The sequence below is a fragment of the Heterodontus francisci genome, chromosome 18 (assembly GCF_036365525.1).
Source record: "Heterodontus francisci isolate sHetFra1 chromosome 18, sHetFra1.hap1, whole genome shotgun sequence".
NCBI classification, from domain to species: Eukaryota; Metazoa; Chordata; class Chondrichthyes; order Heterodontiformes; family Heterodontidae; genus Heterodontus; species Heterodontus francisci.
The window spans coordinates 12,494,306-12,517,628 of record NC_090388.1 but is presented as its reverse complement, the minus strand read 5'-3'; the positions used below and the strand labels follow the sequence as shown (position 1 = coordinate 12,517,628).

Sequence of the window (23,323 nt, the reverse complement as noted above, 5' to 3'; positions counted from 1 at the left end):
TAGTGAGGAAATCTGTGCAGTTGTCCTGGTTTTTTATCTATGATAGATCGACACATGTTCATGTACACTTTGCTTCTGCAGCAGTTGATCATAATTATTAATATAATATTTCTAGTTTGCAATGCAGCTAGAATATAAACATGTTTTCCTGTTTCTTTACAAAGTACTTTTAGTTCCAGTTACATGTCTTTTCACATAACAGTTAGTCGAGAAATGAATACAGATTCCAAATGCATATTAATCTGCAGCTTTTCACAGTCAGATGATTACAAGTCCATAGTATGTAGATGTTCTTAAATATGCTTTTATTTCTGTTGTGTATTTGCCTTTTATGAAACAATTCAGTCTCACATTCTGGTATGTGCAAAATTAAGATTATTCACCCAGGTGCAACAAGCCTAAAAGAAGGAATGTTACACTTGAGTGGAAGAAGAGGATCTCAACTGCACACAACACTGGGATACAGCAGGGTAAGTATGTGGCAGCAAAGCAGAAAGTGCTGGGGAAACTCAGCAGGTCAGGCAGCATCTGTAGAGAGAGAAGCAGAGTTAACGTTCCAGGTCTGTGACCAAGTTCACAAACCTGAAAGTTAACTCTGCTTCTCTCTACACAGATGCTGCCAGACCTGCTGAGTTTCCCCAGCACTTTCTGCTTTGCTGCCAGATTGCTAGCATCCTCACTTTTCAATAGTGAGGTAAGTATTTACTTGGCAGCTGTCAGGAAGCAGGTGCTGGGGCGTTTTAAATAGAGTCCCAGCACCTGCTACACAGCTGAGCCAACATCCATCACGGCACTGGATGTCCCGCCTCTCATCACCATGTGATATGGGGGGGGGGGGGGCAGCCATCATGATGCTAATGAGCCCCCACGCTTAATATCGCAGGGGCTTAGTGACAGTGCATCCGCGTGGGATGCATGCCGTCATCAGAGTGTGACGCCACGAACTGCGGCGCACTCGTAAAATTCAGCCCCAGATATGTTAACAAGCCTCCCAGATATTGTTGTGTATAGTTTCATTTCTTCAAATAAAAGAACCCACCTGAGTTACAAATCCCCTTTGTGTAGTTGGTGTGCTTGCATAAAGTAGAAAACACAACACTTAAGGGCCCAGCTTTGGACTGCACCACTTCGGCATGGGTAACCCTATTCTGGGCTGGTCGGCTGAGAGGCAATAGGAAAGGCAGTGTCAGAGTGGCAGTGGTGGGAGCACAAATGCTGATATCCTGCTGCTCTCCATGGTGTCAATGCCACTCCCACGGGACAATGCCTCAGCAATCCTAACCACTCTCTGGGTAAAGAGGTTTTTACTGAATTCTTGTCTTATATTGATGGCCCTGGTTTTGGACTCCCTCACATGTGGAAACATCATAGGTACATATACATAGAGCAAGAGATGGCAGTGACACAAAGTCAAGACCAGGTAAAGAGTACCTTGTTTCCAAACCCTGACAAACATTCTTGAACCAGTTGAGTCTTGACACCAATCTAGCAGCTTTTGTAGTCATTTTTCTACAAATTGCCAGATTGTCTGGACTTGCCTGATTGGCATAGATACCTGCCCCCATTAGAGTAATGGCTTAATTACTAATGAATTTCCCATTTATTTCACCTTCAGTAGGCTTTCCAACAGAAGGCTCTCGGACCTATAGGTCAACCTAGGGAATGCAATACCATCGATAAGGGTAGCCAGATAAGTACTCAAGAGAGGAAGGAACGGAAGGCTAAGCTAATATGGTTGGATGAAGAGGGATGGAAGGAGGCTCGTACGGAATATAAATACCAGCATGGACCAGTTGGCCTGAAGGGCTTCTGTGTTGTAAGTTTCTGTGTAAAAATACTTGTTGCTTCCGTGCATTCATGAGTTTAGAGTGACATTACTCAATACAATTAGCAGCAAATTGTTGGTGTTAACCAACGTGGCATAGAAGCAGATAAAGTCCAGACACTGAATGTTGTATCAGTAAAATGAATTTGTAGGATTGAGAGAAATTGGGGTTGAATTTGAATTGCTATAATGGTGTGGTAATGGCTTGAAAATGTGGGAGTCAGTTATGGTCACAAAAAGTAAAATTGAAAGTCCAAAGTAAAAATGGCACGCTGTTCATTTTTATGTGACAAGGATTTGAATGGTGAATAAGGCTTGATAGATCAGCATGATGTATTTTCTGTAAAGTAGGACCACTGCTGCCAATTCCTTAAATGACAATGTGTTTCATTTCTACAAGGAACAGTTAGTCCTGTCTGTTGTTCCTTCCTATCCAGATAACACAGGCCTCTGTGGGATGCAATGTTAAGCAGAGCGCACAAGAAACTCTCAAACAGCTTAAGTGAGAGAAGCAGAGTTTGAAAGTTTATGAGATTGGGATTCAAAATGAGGCCTATCTCAGTGGCTGCCCAGACCTACAAATAGAACTACAGAACTGTCCAATTCTATGCAAGCTCGATAACAAATATCCTAAACCAACTAGAATGGTTACAGAACGGAAAGAGGCCATTCAGCCTGGTATCTCTATGCTGGCTCTCCTCAAGAACTACTCAGCTTTTCAGGCTCCCCTGCCTTTTCCCCGTAGCCCTGCAAATATTTTCTATTCAGATAATGATCCAATTCCCTTTTGAAAGCCATGATTGAATCTGCCTCCATCACACACTCAGGCAGTGCATTCCAGATCCTAATACACACTGCACATATGTCACCTTTGGTTCTTTTGCCAATCACCTTAAATCTGTGTTCTCCGGTTCTCAGCCCTTCCTCCAAGGGCAACAGTTTCTCGCTATCTACTCTAATGACCGCTAATGATTTTGAACACCTCCATAAAATCTCCTCTCAATCTTCTCTAAGGACAACAGCCTCAGCTTCTCCAATCTATCCTCGTAACTGAAGTCCCTCATCCATGGAACCATTCTTATAAATCTTTTCTGCATCCTCTCTAATGCCTTCACATCCTTCCTAAAGTGTAGTGCACAGAAATGGACGCAATACTCTAGTTGAGGCTGACCCAGTGTTTTATAAAAGGTTCACCATAACTTCTTTACTTTTATACTCTATGCGTTGATTTATGAAGCCCTCATCAACCCTCTCTGTTACCTCATCAAAAAACTCAATCAAATTAATTAAACACGATTTGTCTTTAACAAATCCATGGTGGCTTTCTGTGATTAATCCACATTTGTCTAAGCGTCTGTTGATTGTGTCCCAGCTTTTCTTTCTAAAAGCTTTCCCACCACTGAGGTTATACTGACTGGTCTGTGGTTGCTGGGCTTATCATAGTCATAGAGATACAGCACTGAAACAGGCCCTTCAGCCCACTGAGTCTGTGCCAACCAACAACCACCCATTTATACTAACCCTACAGTAATCCCATATTCCCTACCACCTACCTACACTAGGGGCAATTTATAATGGCCAATTTACCGAACAACCTGCAGGTCTTTAGCTGTGGGAGGAAACCAGAGCACCCGGCGAAAACCCACACGGTCACAGGGAGAACTTGCAAACTCCGCACAGGCAGTATCCAGAATCGAACCTGTGTCACTGGAGCTGTGAGGCTGCAGTGCTAACCACTGCGCCACTGTGCCGCCCTTATCCTTATACACCTTTTTGAACAAGGGTGTAACGTTTGCAATTCTACAGTCCTCTGGAACCACCCCTGTATCTAAGGAGGATTGGAAGATTATGACCAGTGCCTCTGCAATTTCCACCCTTACTTCCCTCAGTATCCTTGGATGCATCCGATCTGGTCCTGGTGATATATCAACTTTTAAGTACAGTCAGTCTTTCTCATGCCTCCTCTATCAATTCTTAGCCCATCCAGTGTCTCAACTACCTCCTTTTTCACTATGACTTTGGCAGCATCTTCTTCCTTGGTAAAGATAGATACAAAATACTCACTTAATACCTCATCTCTGCCCTCTGCCTATATACGTAAATCCCCTTTATGATCCCTAGTCAGCCAACTCCTCCTTTTACTATTTATATGCCTATAGAAGACTTTTGATTCCCTTTTATGTTAGCTGCGAGTCTCTTCCCATACTCTCTCTTTGCTTCTCTTATTTTGTTTTTCACTTCCCCGCTGAACTTTCTGTATTCAGCCTGGTTCTCTTGTATAATCAAACTGACATCTGTCATACACACCCTTTTTCTGCTTCATCTTACTCTCTATCTCTGTCATTGTTTGTTCTACCTTTCCTCCTCATGGGAATGTATCTCGACTGTACCCGAACCCTCTCCTCTTTAAAGTAAGCTCATTGTTCCATTACAGTTTTGCATGCCAATCATTGATTCCAACTTACCTGGGCCAGATCCATTCTCACCCCACTGAAATTAGCCCTCCACAATTAATTATTTTTACTATGGATGGCTGCTTGTCCTTTTCCAAAGCTAACTTAAACTTTATGATGCTATGATCACTGTTCCCCGAATGTTCCCTGACAGACACTTGATCCATATGACCAACCTCGTTTTCCAGAACCAGCTCCAGCAATGCTTCCTTTCTCGTTGGTCCGGAAACATACTGAATCTAGAAAATTCTCCTGAACAGACTTCAGAAACTCTTCCCCCTCTCTGTCCTTTACACTATTACTATTCCGGTCGATATTGGAATAATTAAAGTCCAACATTATAACTACTCTGGGTATCTTCTGAAAGCTATTCCATTTTAATTATGCCATGAAGCCTATAGGATCCATGCCATTCTTTGGGTAGAGCAGGGACACATGGATTTAAAAACCATCTTTTTGGTTAAAAAAAAGGCCCAAAGCACATCACAGTTTGGCATATGGAAAAGAGATGTCAAACTGAGGAAGGGGAAATTGAGAATTACAATAGATCTCATGAAGCCACATATCCCAGATTTACCATTCACCATCAGATATAATAGGACTCTATTGAGCATTTTCATAATGCTATATTTATTGGTCAGGATTATCATTGAACCATACAATCATACAGCTCAGAGGAGGCCATTCAGCCCATCATGCCTGTGCTGGCTCTTTGAAAGAGCTGCCCAATTAGTTCCACGCCCCCTGCTCGACCCCATAGCCCTGTAATTGTTTCCTTTTCAAGTATAAATCCAATTTCCTTTTGCAATTTATGCTACAATCTGCTGCCACCCTTTCAGGTAGTGCATTCCAGGTCAGAACAACCCGCTGCGTTAAAAATAATTAAAATAATTCTCCTCATTTCTCCACTGTTTCTTTTGCCAATTACCTTAAAAATATGTCCCTTTTTTTATTCATTCATGGGATGTGGGCATATTGCCCATCCCTTATTGCCCTTGAGAAGGTAGTGGTGAGCTGCCTTCTTGAACTGCTGCAGTCCTTGGTGTGTAGGTACCCCACAGTGCTGTTAGGAAGGGAGTTCGAGGATTTTGACATAGCGACAGTGAAGGAACGGTGATATAGTTCCAAGTTTCTCCTTATTTAGTCTACCAGAACCGTTCATCATTTTGAACAAAAACAACCTGCGAGAATAAAAAGGTCGTAAAGCATCCCAAGGAGCTTCACAAGACTGTTAAGTAAAACTGAACTACATAAGGAGACATTAGAACGGGTGACCAAAAACTTGATCAAAGAGGTAGGTTTTAAGAAGAGTCTTAAAGGACAAGCGGATGGAGAAGTTTAGAGAGTGAATTAGGGCCTAGGCAGCTGAAGGCATGGCCACCAATGGTAGGGCAATTAAAATCGGAGATGCACAATAGGCCAGAATAAGGTGAGCGCAGAAATTTCACAGGGTTGGAAGGCTGAAGGAGGTTATAGAGATAGGGAAGGGTGAGAAAATGGAACAATATGAAAACAAGGATGAGAATTTTACATGATTTATTCAACGTGAAGATAACACCTTCCAATGGGAAAGAGCAATCCCATAATTGAAGCAGTTTGAGATAACATGCCTTACCTAAGTCAGAGCACTGCACCACTTGCCGGTGGCACTGGCAACCAAATGGGCACATGGGCATTTCATCATCAGGGAGAAAAGCAGATCCTTCATCCTCCAGCATAAATTCGAGGAACTGTGTCTGATGAAATGGCTTGGCCCAGGATGCTGCCACCAGGAATGCCAGCGATACGATCACAAGCATGGTTGGCACAAGTAACACAGTGACTTAACCTAGGAGAAAACAAAAGAACACGGTGGTTATGACACATGGAATTACAACGAATATACAGCACAGAAAGAGACCATTCGGCCCTACTGGTTCATGCCAGTGTTTATGCTTCACACGAGCCTCCTTTCACCCTACTTCACCTAATTCCATCAACACATCCTTCTATTCCTTTTTCCCTCGTGCAGTTATCTAGCTTCTCCTTAAATGTTACCTTATGTAACTCATGTATCCTGTCACTCAAAGGTTGAGACAGCGTAATTCAGCACAGCAAAAATTGCAGGAGAGCTTTTGGGGAGTTGGGGGGTGGGTTGTGGTGACAGTGAAATCAGTCAAACTTTTGAGATCTGTCAATGGAGACATCTTCCGCTCCAGTCCCAGTCAGTTGCTCCCCTCAGCAGTAAGTGGAGTTTGATATGTTGTGGCCTTCAAAATGATGGGCTTCTGCTTCTGTCAGCTTGACCATGTGTTGCGTTTTAAAGACCAGCTGCTTACTATAACTCCCGGCTCTGCGGTCAGCTAACACTCCAATCCACTTTGCTCATTTGCACACTTGTTCAAAACTTTCAGCCAGTCCTGGTGAGCAGAGCTGAGTGAAAGAAAGAACTTGCACTTGTATAGCACCTTTCGCAACCTCAGGTTGTCCTAAAATGCTTTATAGCCAATTAAGTACTTTTGTGAAGTGCAGTCACTGTTGTAATGTAGGAAACATGGCTACTAATTTGTGCACCAGCAAACTCCCACAAACAAGATAACAACTGAAAATCTGTTTTTTTTAGTGATGTTGATTGAAGGTTAAATATAGGCCAGAACACCCCACTCTTCTTTGAAGACTGCAATGGGATTTCTTACATCCACCAGAGAGAGCAAAATGACCTCAGTTTAACTACTCATCCGAAAGATGGCAGCTCCGACAGTGCAACATTTCCTCAGTACTTCTCTGGAGTGCTGGCCTAGACTTTGTCCTCGGGTCTATGGGGTGGGACTTGAACCCATGGCCTGCTGATTCATTCCTGTTAACTGTACATCAACCCAGCTATAGATCTGCTCTGGCAACCAGCAGGTGGAGAAAATTGGACCCGCTGGCACTTTACAGCACACCACTATTTAATATTATAGGGAGAATCTTCCACGTTGCTGCCTCTTTACATAGGACCAAGTCCAAGAGGAGGGCAAATGGGAAAACTGCATATTTCCAGCTCATGATCTCCATCCAATATGTGCACCTGATGGATGTAGGTCTACATTCGAGCACCAGAGCAGACAATCTCCCCTTAAAGGTTAGTGAGGGCAGAAGACGCAAATTGGGGTATTTGTCACAGGACACATCACAATAACTCAATTGCTCTTAATAACATAATCCCTTTCAGACATCTCTTGCATCCTGTTTATAGATGGGAATACTTTCCTTCAATGGTAATAACAATGTGTTCCAAATATAATAATGGGAAAAGTATCTAGTTACTGTCTCAAGTGAACTGGCATAATTCTTTTAGCATGCTGATTAACCCAGAAGAAAAGTTATTTCGAAAAAGATGTTTGTGGAATCGGACATATACTTAGGAAGAAAGTATAACATTGGAAAACATCACTGAATTAGTGAGTATCTATTTCAGCACCTTCATTCAGATCTCCTAATCATAATTATGTCTCGTCAAATAGTCATTAGTCTGGTGTATTATTCTAAAACTGGAGCAGGTCAAGCTACCACCCTGTTAGCACACAGCAACTCTCCGTTACATTCAAGTAAATGTTGCTTAATAACATAAAGAATTCCACAGTTAGCCACGGCCTCACTCCCATGGCTGGCCGTTTCTTTTGAGCTGAATAAGTCATAACAAAAACAGAAAATGCTGGAAATACTCAGCAGGTCCGGCAGCATCTGTACAGAGAAAAACAGAGTTAATGTTTCAGGTCAATGATCTTTCATCAGACTGTTTCAGATTTTCAGCATCTGCAGTATTTTGCTTTTGTATTGTAAACACTAAATTTGTTGCTGGGTTTTTGCTGTATGTTTTGGGATATGGTAGTGAGTGAAAGTGTGCAAGAGCTTGATCAAACATGTTGGATGGCATCCTTAAGAGGATTTTAAATAGCTGGTATTGTTGCATTGTTCTCTGAATTTAAATTAAGACCAGAAACTTAACTGGATCAGAAATATAAATACCGTGGCTACAAGAGCAGGTCAGAGGCTAGGAATCCTGTAGCGAGTAACTCACCTCCCAAAAGCCAGTCCACCATCTACAAGGCACAAGTCAGGAGTGTGATTGAATACTCTCCACTTGCCTGGATGGGTGCAGCTCCAACAACACTCGAGAAGCTTGACACTATCCAAGACAAAGCAGCCCGCTTGATTGGCACCCCATCCACCACTTTAAATATTCACTCCCTCCACCTCCGGTGCACAGTGGCAGCAGTGTGTACCATCTACAAGATGCACTGCAGCAACTCGACAAGCCTCCTTCAACAGCACCTTCCAAACCCGTGACTTCCACACCTACAAAGACAGGAGCAGCAGATGTATGGGAACATCACCACTTGTAAGTTCCCCTCCAAGCCACACACTATCCTGACTTGGAATTATATTGCCATTCCTTTACTGTCACTGGGTCAAAATCCTGGAACTCTATCCCTAACAGCAGTTCAAAGAGACGGCTCACCACCTTCTCAAGGGCAATTAGGGATGGGCAATAAATGGTGGCCTCACCAGTTACACTCATATCCGAAGAATTAATTAAAAAAATTAATTGGATGTGGTGTTGCTGGCAAGGCCAGCATTTATTGGCCATCCTTAACCATCCTGTGGAAAATGATGGTGAACCACCTTCACAAAATACAACTGAATGTCTTGCTAGGCTATTTCAGAGGGCAGTTAAGAATGAACCACGTTGTTGTGGGTCTGGAATCACATGTAGTCCAGACCAGGTAAGGGCAGCAGATTCCTTTCTCTAAAGGGCATTAGTGAACCAGATGGGTTTTTACGACAATCTGGTAGTTTCATGGTCACTGTTACAGCTACTAGGTTTTTATTGCAGATTTATTTAATTAATTATTTGAATTAAATTCATCAATTGCCCTGTTGTGACTTGAACATGTCTCTGAATTATTAGTCCGGGCCTCTGGATTACTACAAAAGCAAAGTACTGCAGATGCTGTAAATCTGAATTAAAAACAGAAAGTGCTGGAAATACTCAGCCGGTCTGGCAGCATCTGTGGAGAGAGAGAAACAGAGTTACCGTTTCAGATTCATGACCTTTTGTCAGAACTGTCTTGAAGAAAGGTCATCGACCTGAAACGTTAACTCTGTTTCTTTCTCCATAGATGTTGCCAGACCTGCCGTGTATTTCCAGCTTTTTGCGGTTTTATCTCTGGATTAGTTGTCCAGTAACATAACCATTATACTATTGCACCTCTACATGTAATAATAAAATATTCAAAAAGAATGTTCTAGCAGCCAATAGTAAAAGCTCTGATTTTTATATCTAATCAATAGACAAATGACTTATTATCAAAATGCAAGTAGTGCAAATAGGCACACATCCATGAAGCTACATTTTCACTGTAGAATGAAAGACTTCATTTGTAATGCAAGTCTTTTAATCTCAGGACATCCCAAAGCATTTTACAACCAATGAAACATTTTTAAAGTACAGTCAATGTTGTAACGTTGGGAAATATGGCAACCAGTTTGCACACAGCAAGCTCCCACCAACAGAGATGACCAGATAATCTGTTTTTAGTCATCCATTGAGGGATAAATATTCCTCAAAGAGTGACATGGGATCTTTTACAATCATCCCAGAGAGCAGGGGGACCTCAGTTGTACATTTAATCTGAAAACATGGCTCCTCTGACAGGGCAGCATTCCCTCAGCACTGTGCCAGAAGCATCAGCCTAGATTTTGTGTTCAAGTCTCCGGAGCGGATATTAAACCTACAATCTGCTGTGTCCAAGGTGAGAGAGCTACTCACTGAGCCACAGCTGATGTGGAACCAGGCTCAGCTGACTGAATATTTGAAATATAAAGATTAATAAGATATTTTCCATACTACATACAAAGCAAATTTCACCCTTACAAAATGGTTTGCATTTATTGTAGCAGACATACTGCAGCGAGCAAACTGTAAAAAAAAATTAACCTGTAACATGTAAAGGTTGACAACAAATGACAGTTTTTTTATAACAAAGATTGTTACATAGCAAGGATTCTGAAGAGTTTGGATGTCTTTTGATGGGGGGGGGGGGGGGGGGTGGAATCTTGAATAAGTAATGCAGATAAAGGATTTTACAATATGTGAATCAAATCAGACATAGAGGGCTGATTTTTTTCAACAATGAAGCTGCAAGATGAGGAAGAGGTTGCCTCCATGTGAAGGTACCCTCGAAGACCAGGTAAATTTCTTTTGCATCAACCCAGGGACAGACAGGCATCCCTGGTGATTGGGGAAAGGGGGTGTGGATGTGGACAGCACCTTAGACACAGCAGGTCAATTGCCACTGGATAGCCATGCAGGAGGCCACTCCACCTCCAGGAACCCGCTGGGAGGCTGCCAGGGTTTACCTGACAGTTCCCCACGCAGTGGCAGGCCCTCCCAACACGGACAAAATGCCGGCGGGGCAGGAAGTGGCTCTTAATTGATCACTTAAGTGGCTCAATTGGCCGCCCACTGGACGGCCGCGCCGCTGAGGTTCCTGCCGCTGTTAATTGTTGGGCTGCCTTCCCAACATCTTCCCCCACCATATTACCAGCCCTCCCACCTCCCAGCCTGTCTCCAAAGGGCTGGTAAAAACCAGAATCATCAAGTCTTACAGCAGGAGGCCATTTGGCACATTACGCCTGTGCCAGGTCTTTGAAAGAGCTATTTTATCAGTCCCATACCCCTGCCCTGTTAATCTGTTAATTCTTTCCCTTTCATGTGTATATCCAATTCCCTTTTGAAATTTACTATTGAATCTGCTTCCACCACCATTCCAAAACACAACACGCTGCATGTGGATTTATTACACTTTTACTCAATGCTTTTCAGTTCCTGTACTAAATAGAGAACTAACGTACATAATTCGGCACTAATGATTAAATACAAACTGGTCATAGTTAGATAATGTTCAAGTTACAACAGTGACTACACTTCAAAAGTACTTCATTGGCTGTAAAGCGCTTGGGTCATCATGAGATTGTGAAAGGCGCGAAAGGAAGGAAATTTCTTTCTTTCTTTTCTGCATTTGCTGTTACCCAACAGTGCCAGGGAGTTTATAACATCCCCGTCAGAGTAGGCATTTTTTAAACAGACACATGAACTCCCCTGATGGTTGGGTAAATTTTGCTAACTCTTAGTCCTTCAACTTAAGATAATTGGTAGGAGCTGCATCCTGCTTGCTGAAGAAGTATCACTGACTGCACCTTTAGCAACAGGGTGCTATGGAGAGAGAGCAGGACGGTGGGTTTGGTTACGGATTGCCCTAGCATGCAGCCAGCTAGTGTATCTATAAATATGTCCATAAGCATTCAAAATTGCAGCTGGAGCATGATGTATCAGAGGAAGGGGACAAAGGAAAATGGATAAAATAAACAAACAGCATGGATAAGGAGGCTCAAATTACAAACATTAGGCATTAAATTTCAGTCCTCCAAATCTGCTAGGAGTCTAGGAGTTAGGAGTACTAACATGAACAAAGTTAGATGGAAGTGAAAATACACCATATTCAAACGCTGGTACTTTTATGTTATTCTATGCTCTGTTTTTCTGCTTAATTCTTAAGATATGACAAATTGCTTGTCAGATCCATGAAAATCCTACATGCCAAGTCTGTGACTGAGCTCCACCTCATCCTTCCTTTACTAATGCTCCACCAGACTCTCTGGCTCTTATTTCTACCATTCTCTTGGCTCCGAACATCTGTTTAAAATCCAGCTGTCCTGGCTTGCACCCCCACCCCGCGGGATACATTGAGGGCGAACACAGTAAAGAAATGAAGCAACCTACGGAGGCAAAATGAAAATCTGTTTGAATTGTTTTATATAAATTTGGAGGAAATATTTCTGCAAGTGTTAAATATTGTGTACGAAATGTCATCTTTTAGAATGTTTCTCAGTGTTATATGAGCTTCTGCTTACGTGCTATTGTAATAGAAATGGGCTCTGAAATTCATTGTGGGGGGGTGTGGGGGGGGGGGGAGGTGGGGTTGTTCTGCCGTTATCTCTCAGCCTAACCGCGATGGTGGATCATCATAAGCTTCTCGAGAAATGGCACTAAAGGCCTGAATTATGTCCGGGGCCCATCAGAAGCCCCTGTGGAATCTCAGGTCTTAGAAATTTATGTCCTTATTTGAAGCTAAAAATGTGTGAGGGTTGTCTTTTGAGGAAGTTGAATCCTACTGAGTAATCATATAACAAACTGACAGTCCGGATGATCACCTGATCTGGTTTTCAATCACCTTAGGGGGTGTGAAATGTTCCAGAAGTTTTTTTCTTCTTGGCCCCGGGTTTTTCTCTGGCTCTCTTTTTTTGTCTCTAGCAGGAGATGATATAGCTGGGGTTTGTGTTGGCGGGGGGGGGGGGGGGGGGGGCGAATGTGGGACTAGGATGCAGGACCAGGGGACAGGGGTAGGAAGTGCCTAGACTTGATGCTCCAATCATCACCAGTATGGGGCAGGCTTAATGGACCAGCTGGTCTTTTCCTGCCCATCAATTTCCATATGTACTTTGGGTTCTCTCCCGCCAAAGTGATGGCTTCAAAGATGGTGGACCCAGCAATAACAATTCCAGTGTGTTCCCATCAGTTCTTACTGTCAGCTGTGAACTTTCACTTGACTGCAATACTTCAGTAGCAACTTCTCCTCCTGACTCTAGACTGCAGTGCAAACTCCCACTCCTGACTTACAATTGGAGATGACGTGAAAGGTTGCATGCGGGGTCAAGAGTGTTGAACTCAGCAGTGAGGTTCAGGAGAGGGGAGTTGCTATTTAAATGCAATGAATTCATTTAACTCCGTTAATATATTGCTTGACATTGATCCACTAATGATCTAATTACATATTTTAAATATATATTTAATCACATATGAGACAGCCCCCAAAATTTCAACCTAAAAAATACTAGAATCTTCCATAGGACGGAGGTTAACATTGTTGAATGAGCAGAGTAACAGAAGACAGGAATGAAAGGTTGTAATGAGGCCACTAGCTGACATAAAGGCGAGAGCAATCTTGCAACGCTGACCCTCATCTTCTGCAGGATTAATGGAACCTTTGCCTTGAATTTAGACGTTGCCTTATTTGCGAGTATATACTGTAATTGCCAGATGACATGTGCTGAATTCATCCCATCAGTGCATTGTATTAACAAGTCACAAGAGAAGAATTCTCACATTATAAACATGGACAGATTGGGCACTAGCTGATTATTCTCTATGTCTCAAATCTCATCCTCCATAAAAACATGGATTGTGTCACAAAAATACTGAAGCATTAAAGAATGTCCTTCAATTTAATTTTAATACACATTACAGAGTAAGAAAGGCATGATTATGAAATGACTAACAGATAGTTTAATGCTTACTTTCTAGCCTGCATTTTTGATACATTTTGATATGAAAGTTGCCTGTCAATCAGAGATTAATATTCAAAGTTAAGTTGTGCTAGTCACTATTTAATTCAATTGTGACCTATGTTTATGAATAGACCCTAGTTAAATGCAGTTTAAGAGTAAAGAGTGTGCATTGGATGAGAGATTCATTGACATTAAAGGGCTCCTGCATAGGAACAGGAGGAGGCCATTCAGCCCCTCAAGCCTTTCCGCCATTCAATTAGATTATGACTGAACTCTGTGTTAACTCCATCTACCTGCCTTGGTTTTATAACACTTGAAGCCCAACAAAAATCCATCAATGTGAGTTTTAAATTTTTCAATTGCTTTTTGGGAGAGATTTCCCTTAACCTTTGTGTGAAGAAGTTCTTCCTGACATCTCCCCTGACCAGCCCAGCTCTTATTTTAAGGTTATGTCCTCTTGTTCTGGATTCGTCTACCAGAGGAAATAGTTTCTCTCAATTTACTCTATCAACTCCTTTAATCATCTTAAACACCTCAATTAGATAGCCTTTTAATCTGCAATACTCAGGAGAATACAAGCCTAGTCTATGCAGCCTATGCAGCAGATCAACCATGATCTCACTGCATGGCAGAACAGGCTCAAGGGGCTGAATGGCTTCCTCTCATCCTATTTTCCTAACCTGTCCTCATAATTTAACCCTTTTAGTCTATATCATTCTGGTGAATCTGCACTCCCCCCACCCCCCTTCTGCCCCCAAGGCCAATACATCTTTCCTGAGGTGAGGTGCCCAAAATTGAATATGGTATTCTAAAAGGGGTCTAACTAGAGCTTTGTACAACTGTGAAATAACATCCATGCCTTTGCATTTCAGCCCCCGGGAGATGAAGGAACACTCCATTACACTTTTGACTTTTGTTTTGTACTTGTTCTCTAGCTTTTAGTGATTTCTGACCTCGGGAACCGGAATCTGCACTGCTAGTAAATGTTGGCTCAGTAAAATCATTATTTATCCTCCAATCATCGGCAGTTGGAAAACACCATGTCCTCCAGATTGGCTCCTGATAAACTTAAAGAATGGAACTGCTGCAGCACAGTTATCATTGCTCATGCCTTTAGTAGCTGCCAGTCTGGGTGATAAACTTGGCTATTTTATTAGATTTGAGCCAAGAACTTGTTTCTAAAGTTTTCTTGATGTCCATCCCACTCTTTCACTTGGGATCTTGCCAGGCAATGGGAACATGTTGGTTATTTAGGGTGTAATATGTATAATAATGGCTGATCTCCCACATTCTATTCTTCGTAAACTTGAGGTCATCCAAAACTCTGCTGCCCGTGTCTTAACTCTCTTCAAGTCCCATTCCCCTATCACCCCTGTGCTCACTGACCTACACTGGCTCCCAATCAAGCAACATTTTGATTTAACGATTCTCATCCTTGTTTTCAAATCCCTCCATGGCCTCACCCCTCCCTATCTCTGTAACCTCCTCCAGCCCCACAGCCCTCCAAGATATCAGCACTCCTCTAATTGTGGCCTTTTGAGCATCCCCGATTTTAATCGCTCCACCACTGATGGCTGCACTTCCAGTTACCTAGGTCCCAAACTCTGCAATACCCTCCCTACACCTCTCCGCCTCTCCACTTCGCTTTCCTCCTTTAAGACACTCCTTAAAACCTACCTCTTTGACCAAGTTTTTGGTCATCTATTATTTCCTTTTGAAGCTCGGTGTCATACTTTGTTTTATACTGCTCCTGTGAAGCGCCTTGGATTGTTCTATTACATTAAAGGCGCTATATAAATATAAATTGTTGTTGTTGTAAAATACCACAAGTTCAGCTCAGCTGTGAAGTGGTCTAAGTTTTGTACCAATGCTAACCTAGACAGGGTTAAGGGCCTAAAGCGACTTCCTAAAGCAGCTCAGTCAGATTCTCTCCTCCAGTTGTAGTCTTGACTCTGGATTTAACTGGAAGTACAACAAAATGACAGCATCAGTTTTAAGTGAAAGCACCTCACTGTGTTTGCATTGTCTATTTCCCATATTATTGAACATATGGGGATTTTTACTGCAGTTCAGCAATGAGAACAGCAGTCGCAAGAGTTGTTAATATTGGCAGAATGCCAAGACATTACCCTGCTGTGCACTTTCCCTGTTTTCAAATCCCTCCATGGACTTGCCCCCTCACTAGCTCTGTAACCTAATCCAACCTTCTGAGATATCTGTGCTCCTCCAATTCCAGCCTCTTGAGCATCCCCAATTTTAATCACTTCACCATGGGCGGCGTGCCTTCAGCTGCCTGGGCCCCAAGCTCTGGAATTCCCTCCCTAAACCTCTCCGCCTCTCTACCTCTCTCTCCTCCTTTAAGACACTCCTTAAGACCTACTGTTGTGACCAAGCTTTTGATCACCTGTCCTAATATCTCGTGGTTTGGTATCAAATTGTGTTTGATAACACTCCTATGTAGTGCCTTAGGATGTTTTACTATATTAAAGGTGCTATATGTAAATACAGTTTGTTGTTTTCAATCGTTTAAAGAGGTACAAAATCTGCAACAATCTTTGAAATATCTACTTGTTGAGTGGGGAAACTTAAAACAACCAGTTGGGATTTCACTCATCTATTTAGCTGGATGTGCTTCAACAGTGGGGCTAGGCTCTTTGGCAGAGTGTCTATTCAACCTGACTTTTGTTTCATTTGCTGGTTCATTAACCAGTTCAGTGTTAATCGTGGTGGGAGCACCATGTGATCAAGTACAGGTAGGGATGCAACCCTCCAGGATAGCCCAGGAGTCTCCAGGAATTAAAGATTCATTGCCAGGACACTGCTGCGAGGAAAACCAGGGAGGAAAATCAGAGGGACATCAAAAAAAACACAGATTGTTTAATTTTCTTTGAAGTCTTTTGTTTACTAGTTATAAAATTATTGGACCTCGGATAAAAATTGCTGGTTGACTGACAGTCAAGAATCATCCAATCAGGTAATGAAGAGTCTGTGCGTTTTCCAATTAGCCGTGGGAAGGCGGAGCATGGTGATGTTGAGCATGTTGGGCAACCAATGGCAGGAATTGGGGCCAGGGCAGTTGGAGGTAAGAGGTCATGTGATGATACCTCTAGGAATATGTCCAGCCAGCATTCGTAACTTTAAGAAAAGGGACCACATGTGACTAAGCATCCGTCCAACCAACTAACTGGCATCAGGCTGCTAAACAGTCAATGGACTGCATTCACCAGCATTTTAGCTGAGCAGCATTGGACTCAGGAACAATATAAACCGATAAACAGCAAAAATAAGGAATCTTCCCCCTAATTCTCTCACACAGGAAATTGAAAGCTTGAGGTGTGGATAGTTAAAGAAATCATTGTGGGGGAGACCAAAACTAGGGGCCATAAATATAAGATTGTCACCAATACATCCAATAGGGAATTCAGGATAAATTTCCTTACCCAGAGTGATTAGAATGTGGAATTCACTACCACATGGAGTAACTGAAGTGAATAGTTTAGGCTGAATGGCCTGTTTTTGCGCTATAAATTCTATGTTAGGTAGAAAGAGGTCAGAACACATTTTTAAAAAATGTAATTAGAACTTTGAGCACCTTTGCACAAGCAACCCATTTTTAAAATTGAAATCATAATTTATTCTTTGTTTCCGATTTCAGAATTCAAAGGTTAATTATTAAAAAAAATAATTTAGCTTTAAGTGCCCATGCAATTATAAACCAGTCTTTAACAATTCAGGAGGACCATGTCTGTGAATTGGGACAGATAAATTGGTAAATTTGTTCATTTTCTTATTGTTTCCCACTCTGAAAGTGGATTAATATCCTCGATCAGTTAAGTGCATGATAAACTGCCCAAGAAGAAGCATTATTGCTGATTTTTAAAAATTCTTTTGCTGGCAAAGCCAGCATTTATTGCCCATCCCTAACTGCCCTTAAGGCAGTAGTGATCTGCCTCCTTGAACCATTGCAGTCCATGTGGGGTAGGTATACCCACAGTGCTGTTCGGAAGGGAGTTCCAGAATTTTGACCCAGCGACAGTGAAGGAAGGACGATATAGTTCCGATTAAAGGTTATGTGTGACTTGGGTGGGAACTTGCAGATGGTGGTGTTTTCATGCATCTGCTGCCCTTGTCCTTCTAGGTGTTGGAGTCGTGGGTTTGGAAAGTGCTGTCGAACAAGTCTTGGTGACTTGCTGCAGTGCATCTTGTAGATGGTGCACACTGCTGCCACTTTGCATCGGTGGTAAAGAGAGTGAATGGGGTGCCGATCAGGGCTGCTTTGTCCTGGATGGTGTCGAGCTTCTTGAGTGTTGCTGGAGCTGCACCCATCCAGGCAAGTGGAGAGTATTCCATCACACTCCTGACTATGGACAGGCTTTGGGAAGTCTGGAGCTGCATTACTCGCCACAGAATTCCCAGCTCCTGACCTGCTCTTGTAGCCACAGTATTTATATGGCTGGTCCAATTCAGTTTCTGGTTCATGGTAACCCCCAGGATGTTGATGGTGGGGGATGGTTAGATTCTCTCATGTTGGAGATGGTCATTACCTGTGGTGCAAATGTTACTTGTCACTTCTCAGCTCAAGCCTGGTGTTGTCCAGATTTTGCTGCATGTGGACATGGACTGTTTCAGTATCTGAGATCGCATATGATACTGGACATTATGCAATCATCAGTGAACATCCTCAATTCTGACTTTATGATGGAGGGAAGGTCATTGATGAAGCAGCTGAAGGTGGTTGGGCCTAGGACACTGTCCTGAGGAACTCCTGCAGTGAAGTCCTGGGACTGAGATGATTGACCTCCAACAACCACAACCATCGTCCTTTGTACTAGGTATGACTCCAACTAGTGGAGAATTTTACCCCTGATTCCCATTGACTTCAATTTTGCTCGGGCTCCTTGATGCCATACTCAGTCAAATGCTGCCTTGATGTCGAGGACCGTCACTCTAACCTTACCTCTTGAATTCAGCTCTTTTATCCATGTTTGTCCGAAACCTACAGATATCTTTTCTAGAGGGCAAAGTGGAGGGCAGCAGAAAGAGGGGTCTACCTAGATGTAGTTGGATGATGGACATCACAGAGCAGTTGCATACGAGCTATAGTGGATGCGTGAGGTTGGTGCAAGATAGACGAGCGTGACATGGCATGATAGCAGATCTCCTGGTAGGAGTAACTACAAGCAGCAGCAGCAGCAGGACCAAGGCTGTAATGAGGTCAGGAGCTGAGTGGCCCTGGCGGAACCCAAACTGAGCATCGGTAAGCAGGTTATTGCTAAGCAAGTGCCGCTTGATAGCACTGACAATGACCCCTTCCATCACTTTGCTGGTGATCAATGTAGACTGATAGGGCCGTAATTGGCCAGATGGGATTTGTCCTGCTTTTTGTGGACAGGACATACCTGGGCAATTTTCCACATTGCCGGGTAGATACCAGTGTTGCTGCACTGGAACAGCTTTGCTAGGGGTGTGGCAAGTTCTGGAGCAAGTCTTCAGTACTATTGCTGGAATGTTGTCAGGGCTCATTGCCGTTGTTGTATCCAGCACTTTAAGTCGTTTCTTGATATCATGTGGAGTGAATCGAATTGGCTGAAGACTGGCATCTGTGATGCTGGGGACCTCAGGAGGAGGCCGAGATGGATCATCCATGCAGATTTCTACCAGTTAAGGCCAATGAAGTGCCACAGGGCAAAAGCACCCAGAAGCAATTAGCATTTATGTTCCCTCTCATTAATATAAAGCCAAAAATAGTGGTGAGGATTTTAAAACCTCAGTGTCTAAAGGTGGGATCAACCTTTCCTCCCTTAAGTGCATGAGTGCTTCATGTGTATATCTCCTGCCAAGTTGGTGACATTATAGAATCAAAGAAGAGACTGATGTTTTACTGGGAACACTATCAGTGCCCATTTTGTAAGATAAAATGGTAGACGATACCAGGGAGGAATGGAAACAAGCAGGTCATTCAAGTTAAATTCATCTTCCTCCCGGATATGGGCAACTTACCTGTTGGCGACCAATAATTGACAACCAATCAAAATAAAAGTTAATTATTTGCTGAACATGTCTTCACACTGTGTATTTCAGGGGGTGAATGTACTTCCTTATGCTGGCTGATTCTATTAGCATAGTTCAGTATGGCTGTGCATCAGTTAGAATAAGGAAATAGTGGGTCAGGCTGCTACAGGTCATTGAGTACCAGTGCACATCATATGGAATAATAAAAGAAACAATTTGCATTTATATAGTGCCTTTTACAATCTTAGGACGTCCCAAACCATTTTACAACCAATGAAGTACTTTTTTGAAGTGAAGTCACTGTTGTAATGAAGGTAATGCGGCAGTGAATTTATGCACAGCAAGCTCCCACAGACAGCAATGTTATAATGACCATGATAATTTTTTTTAAAAATAACATTGATGAAAATGTCACACCCCTGTTCAAAAAAAAGAGAAGGATAAACCAGGGCAGTCAGTGGATGTTGATGGTAGGAAAACATTTGGAGACATTAATCTGGGACAAAATTAAGTGGCACTTGGAAAATTATGGGCTAATAAATGAAAGAGCATGGATTTGTTAAAGGCAAATCATGTTTGACTAACTTGATTGAGTTCTTTAATGAAGTAACAGAGAAGGTTGATAAGGATAGTGCGGTTGATGTTGTGTATATGGACTTTCAAAATTTGTTGAAGTACCACATAATAGACTTGTTACTAACACTGAAGCCCAGTGGCAGTGTGGATACAAAATTGGCTAAAGTACAGAAAGTACAGAGTAGTGGTTTTTCAGACTTTTTGGAAATGTGCAGTGGGGTTCCACAAGGCTTGGTATTAGGACCCACTGCTCTTTTTTATATCTATATAATGACCTGGACTTGGATGTAAGGGGCATAATTTCAAAGTTTGCAGATGACACAAAACTCAGAAATGTAGTAAACAATGAGGCGGATAGTGACATACTTCAGGGAGATAGGGACAGAGTGGTGAAATAGGCAGAAACATGGTAGCTGAAATTTAACACAAAGAAGTGTGAAAAAATCCATTTTGGTATCGATGCACAAGTCTTTGAAGATGGTATAACAAGCTAAGAAGGCTGTTAAAAGGCGTATGGAATCCTTAGATTTATAAATAGAGGCATAAAGTAAGAAAATTATGCCACATCTTTATAAAGCACTTGGTAGGCTGCAGTATTGTGTCTAATTCTAGGCACCACACTTTAGGAAGGATGTCAAGGCCTTGGTGAGGATGCAAATGAGATTTACTCGAATGGTCCCAGGGATGAAGGAATTCAGTTGCATGAAGAAACTGGAGAAGCTGGGGTTGATCTTCATAGAGCAGAAAAGGTTAAGGGGAGATTTGATAGCGGTGTTAAAAATACTGAAGGGTTTTGACAGAGTAAATAAGAAGGAACTGTTGACACAGATTTAAGGTGGTTGGCAAAAGAACCAGAGGCAACACGAGGAAGAAAAACTTTCCGCAGCAGGTTGTTGTGATCTGGAAATGCGCTGCCTGAAAGGGTGGTGGAAGCGGATTCAATAGTAACTTTCAAAAGGGAATTGGACATTTACAGAAAGGGGAAATATTTGCTGGGCTACTGGGAAAGAGCAGGGAAGTGGCACTAACTGGATGGCTCTTTGAAAGAGCAGGCATAGGCATAAAGTAAAGCATTGGTCTGAATGGCCTCCTGCTGTGCCATATCATTCTATAATGGAGGGATAAATATTGGCCAGGACATCAGCAAGAGCTACACTGCACTTCTTCAATATAGTGCAATGGGATCTTTTTTGTCCACCTGAAAGGGCAGCAAGGTGTCTGTTTAATGCCTCATCCAGAAGACTGCACCTGTGGCAGTGCAGCACTCCCTCAGCACTGCAGCTAAAATGACCCCCCCCCCCCACCACACCCCACCCCCCACAACCTTCTAATTCAGAGGCAAGAGAGTGGCCCACTGAGCCACAGCTGACACCAATAGGCAAATGAATTCCCACCTATGATCGCACACCCCATCACAACCATGCTGCTGACCCTGGGCCAAGTCATCGGCACACCTTCTCGCTCCAGTTCATGTACTACACAACAGACCAGGGCAAAAAGGGAAATGGAAATGAGTTTATAGAGGAATTCATTTATACCTCTTACAAGAGAAAAATCAGATGGGGCATCCTTTGTGTCACCTTGTCACAATTCCAATCAACCACCCTCTTCAGAGTCTAAACACTAGTTTTCTAGTACAACTGAACAAGAAGTTAAAGTAAGGATCCTAAAATGACTGTAATTATCCTTGTGCCAGCTCTAGGAGCTTATTTTCTCCACAAAAACACCACTTCCATCCAATGCAAAAGGGAACAGTTGGACATTATCTATGGGAACATGGCATCACCAGACGACAGTCAAGCCAATATGTGCTTCACTGCATTAACACATTTTGTCTTGATTTTATGAATGGATTTGGACACAATTCTAACACACTTACACTTGCTAGGAAGAGGGGGAAAAAATCCTTTCAGTAATACAGGTCCAAAAAACATTTGTGAAAGAAAATCACAATGATGGAACTGCTGAGCATCAAACAACACTGCACTCAAATACTTTGTGAACGTTCTTATTAAATTAGCACTTTGTACCATGTGATTGCTCACTCTTTAGAATTCTATGAGTAAAATTGCACAGTAATGATCAAACAGTACAGCAAGCCAGTATTCCGCAGTACTTACACACTCTGATCAACTTACTTTCACAAAGCAGTTTTATTTGACTAGACCCCAGGAGTGCTACCAGCAAAGAGCTACAAGGCCAGTTTTACTATATGCACCCTTCATGTGTTCATATTTTAAAGAGACAAATTCAACAATGCACAGTTACCCTCACAGCCGTTAAAACCCAGCGAGTGGATAAAACATTTCATTTAGGTTGCATTACATCACTGCATGTGAAAAAAAAACCCAGACCCGTTCTACACGATAAATGCAAGTAAGTTAGAAATAAATCATGCTGAAAGGGAAACAAAAAAGCTCTCAATTTATTTTACAGCCAAGCACACCTTGTTGTTGGGGGGTAAGTACCTCATTCAGCGCATGCAATCTGTCGAGGTAAAAAAAAAAAAATGCGAACAAGTCACTCAAATTCACAGAGGCTACCAACTTTCAGTTCAAAAAAAAATCACAATCAAAAGAACTTTTTGCAGCAAGATTGAATTGATCAATTTTGGACGCGAGCCATACCTTTTCAGTTGCTAAGATCCGTCCCTGTATATTTCTGAGATGTTCTGAGGGTGAGTTTGCACAGCCTGGGGAGAGGAGTACAGGTGTGCAAGGGGGAGGGAGTGTTCCTGTTCGCTGGAGGGATACAGCTGGTTTTAAAAAAAACCTCCTGCTCCTCTTAGCAAGCCTCTAGACTTGGTCCCATTAACTGCAGAGAACTTTAACTGACACACACACACATACCGGCAACTCCTAATCATATGGTAATGATATATCCCTTGTATCGGAGCCAAGATCACTTTATTAGCCTTTTGTTGGATTTCATCCTCAGTTTGGCTTGTGTTCCTTTGCTCGTGAACCGACATATATGTTCAGCCACACACCCACTAAGTCTGAACGTGTAATTTATCAAACATGTCATCGGCCGTGTTTGAGAAAATAAACTGCATTAATAGTTCTTTCCATGATTTTGAAAATAG

At 42.4% G+C, this 23,323-nt stretch overlaps 1 protein-coding gene across 1 annotated transcript in view; it reads right to left on the bottom strand.

The window, feature by feature from the left end:
• Positions 1 to 23,106, bottom strand: part of LOC137379793 (decorin-like) — an 83,163-nt gene extending 60,057 nt beyond the window's left edge. Inside the window, exons 1-2 of the mRNA XM_068051174.1 lie at positions 22,866 to 23,106; positions 5,894 to 6,106 (exon numbers count right to left, since the gene is read on the bottom strand). Of these exons, the coding sequence (XP_067907275.1) occupies positions 5,894 to 6,077 (184 nt within the window). The 5' untranslated portion in view covers positions 6,078 to 6,106; positions 22,866 to 23,106. The remainder of the gene's footprint in view (positions 1 to 5,893; positions 6,107 to 22,865) is intronic.
• Between the last annotated feature and the right edge of the window lie 217 nt (positions 23,107 to 23,323).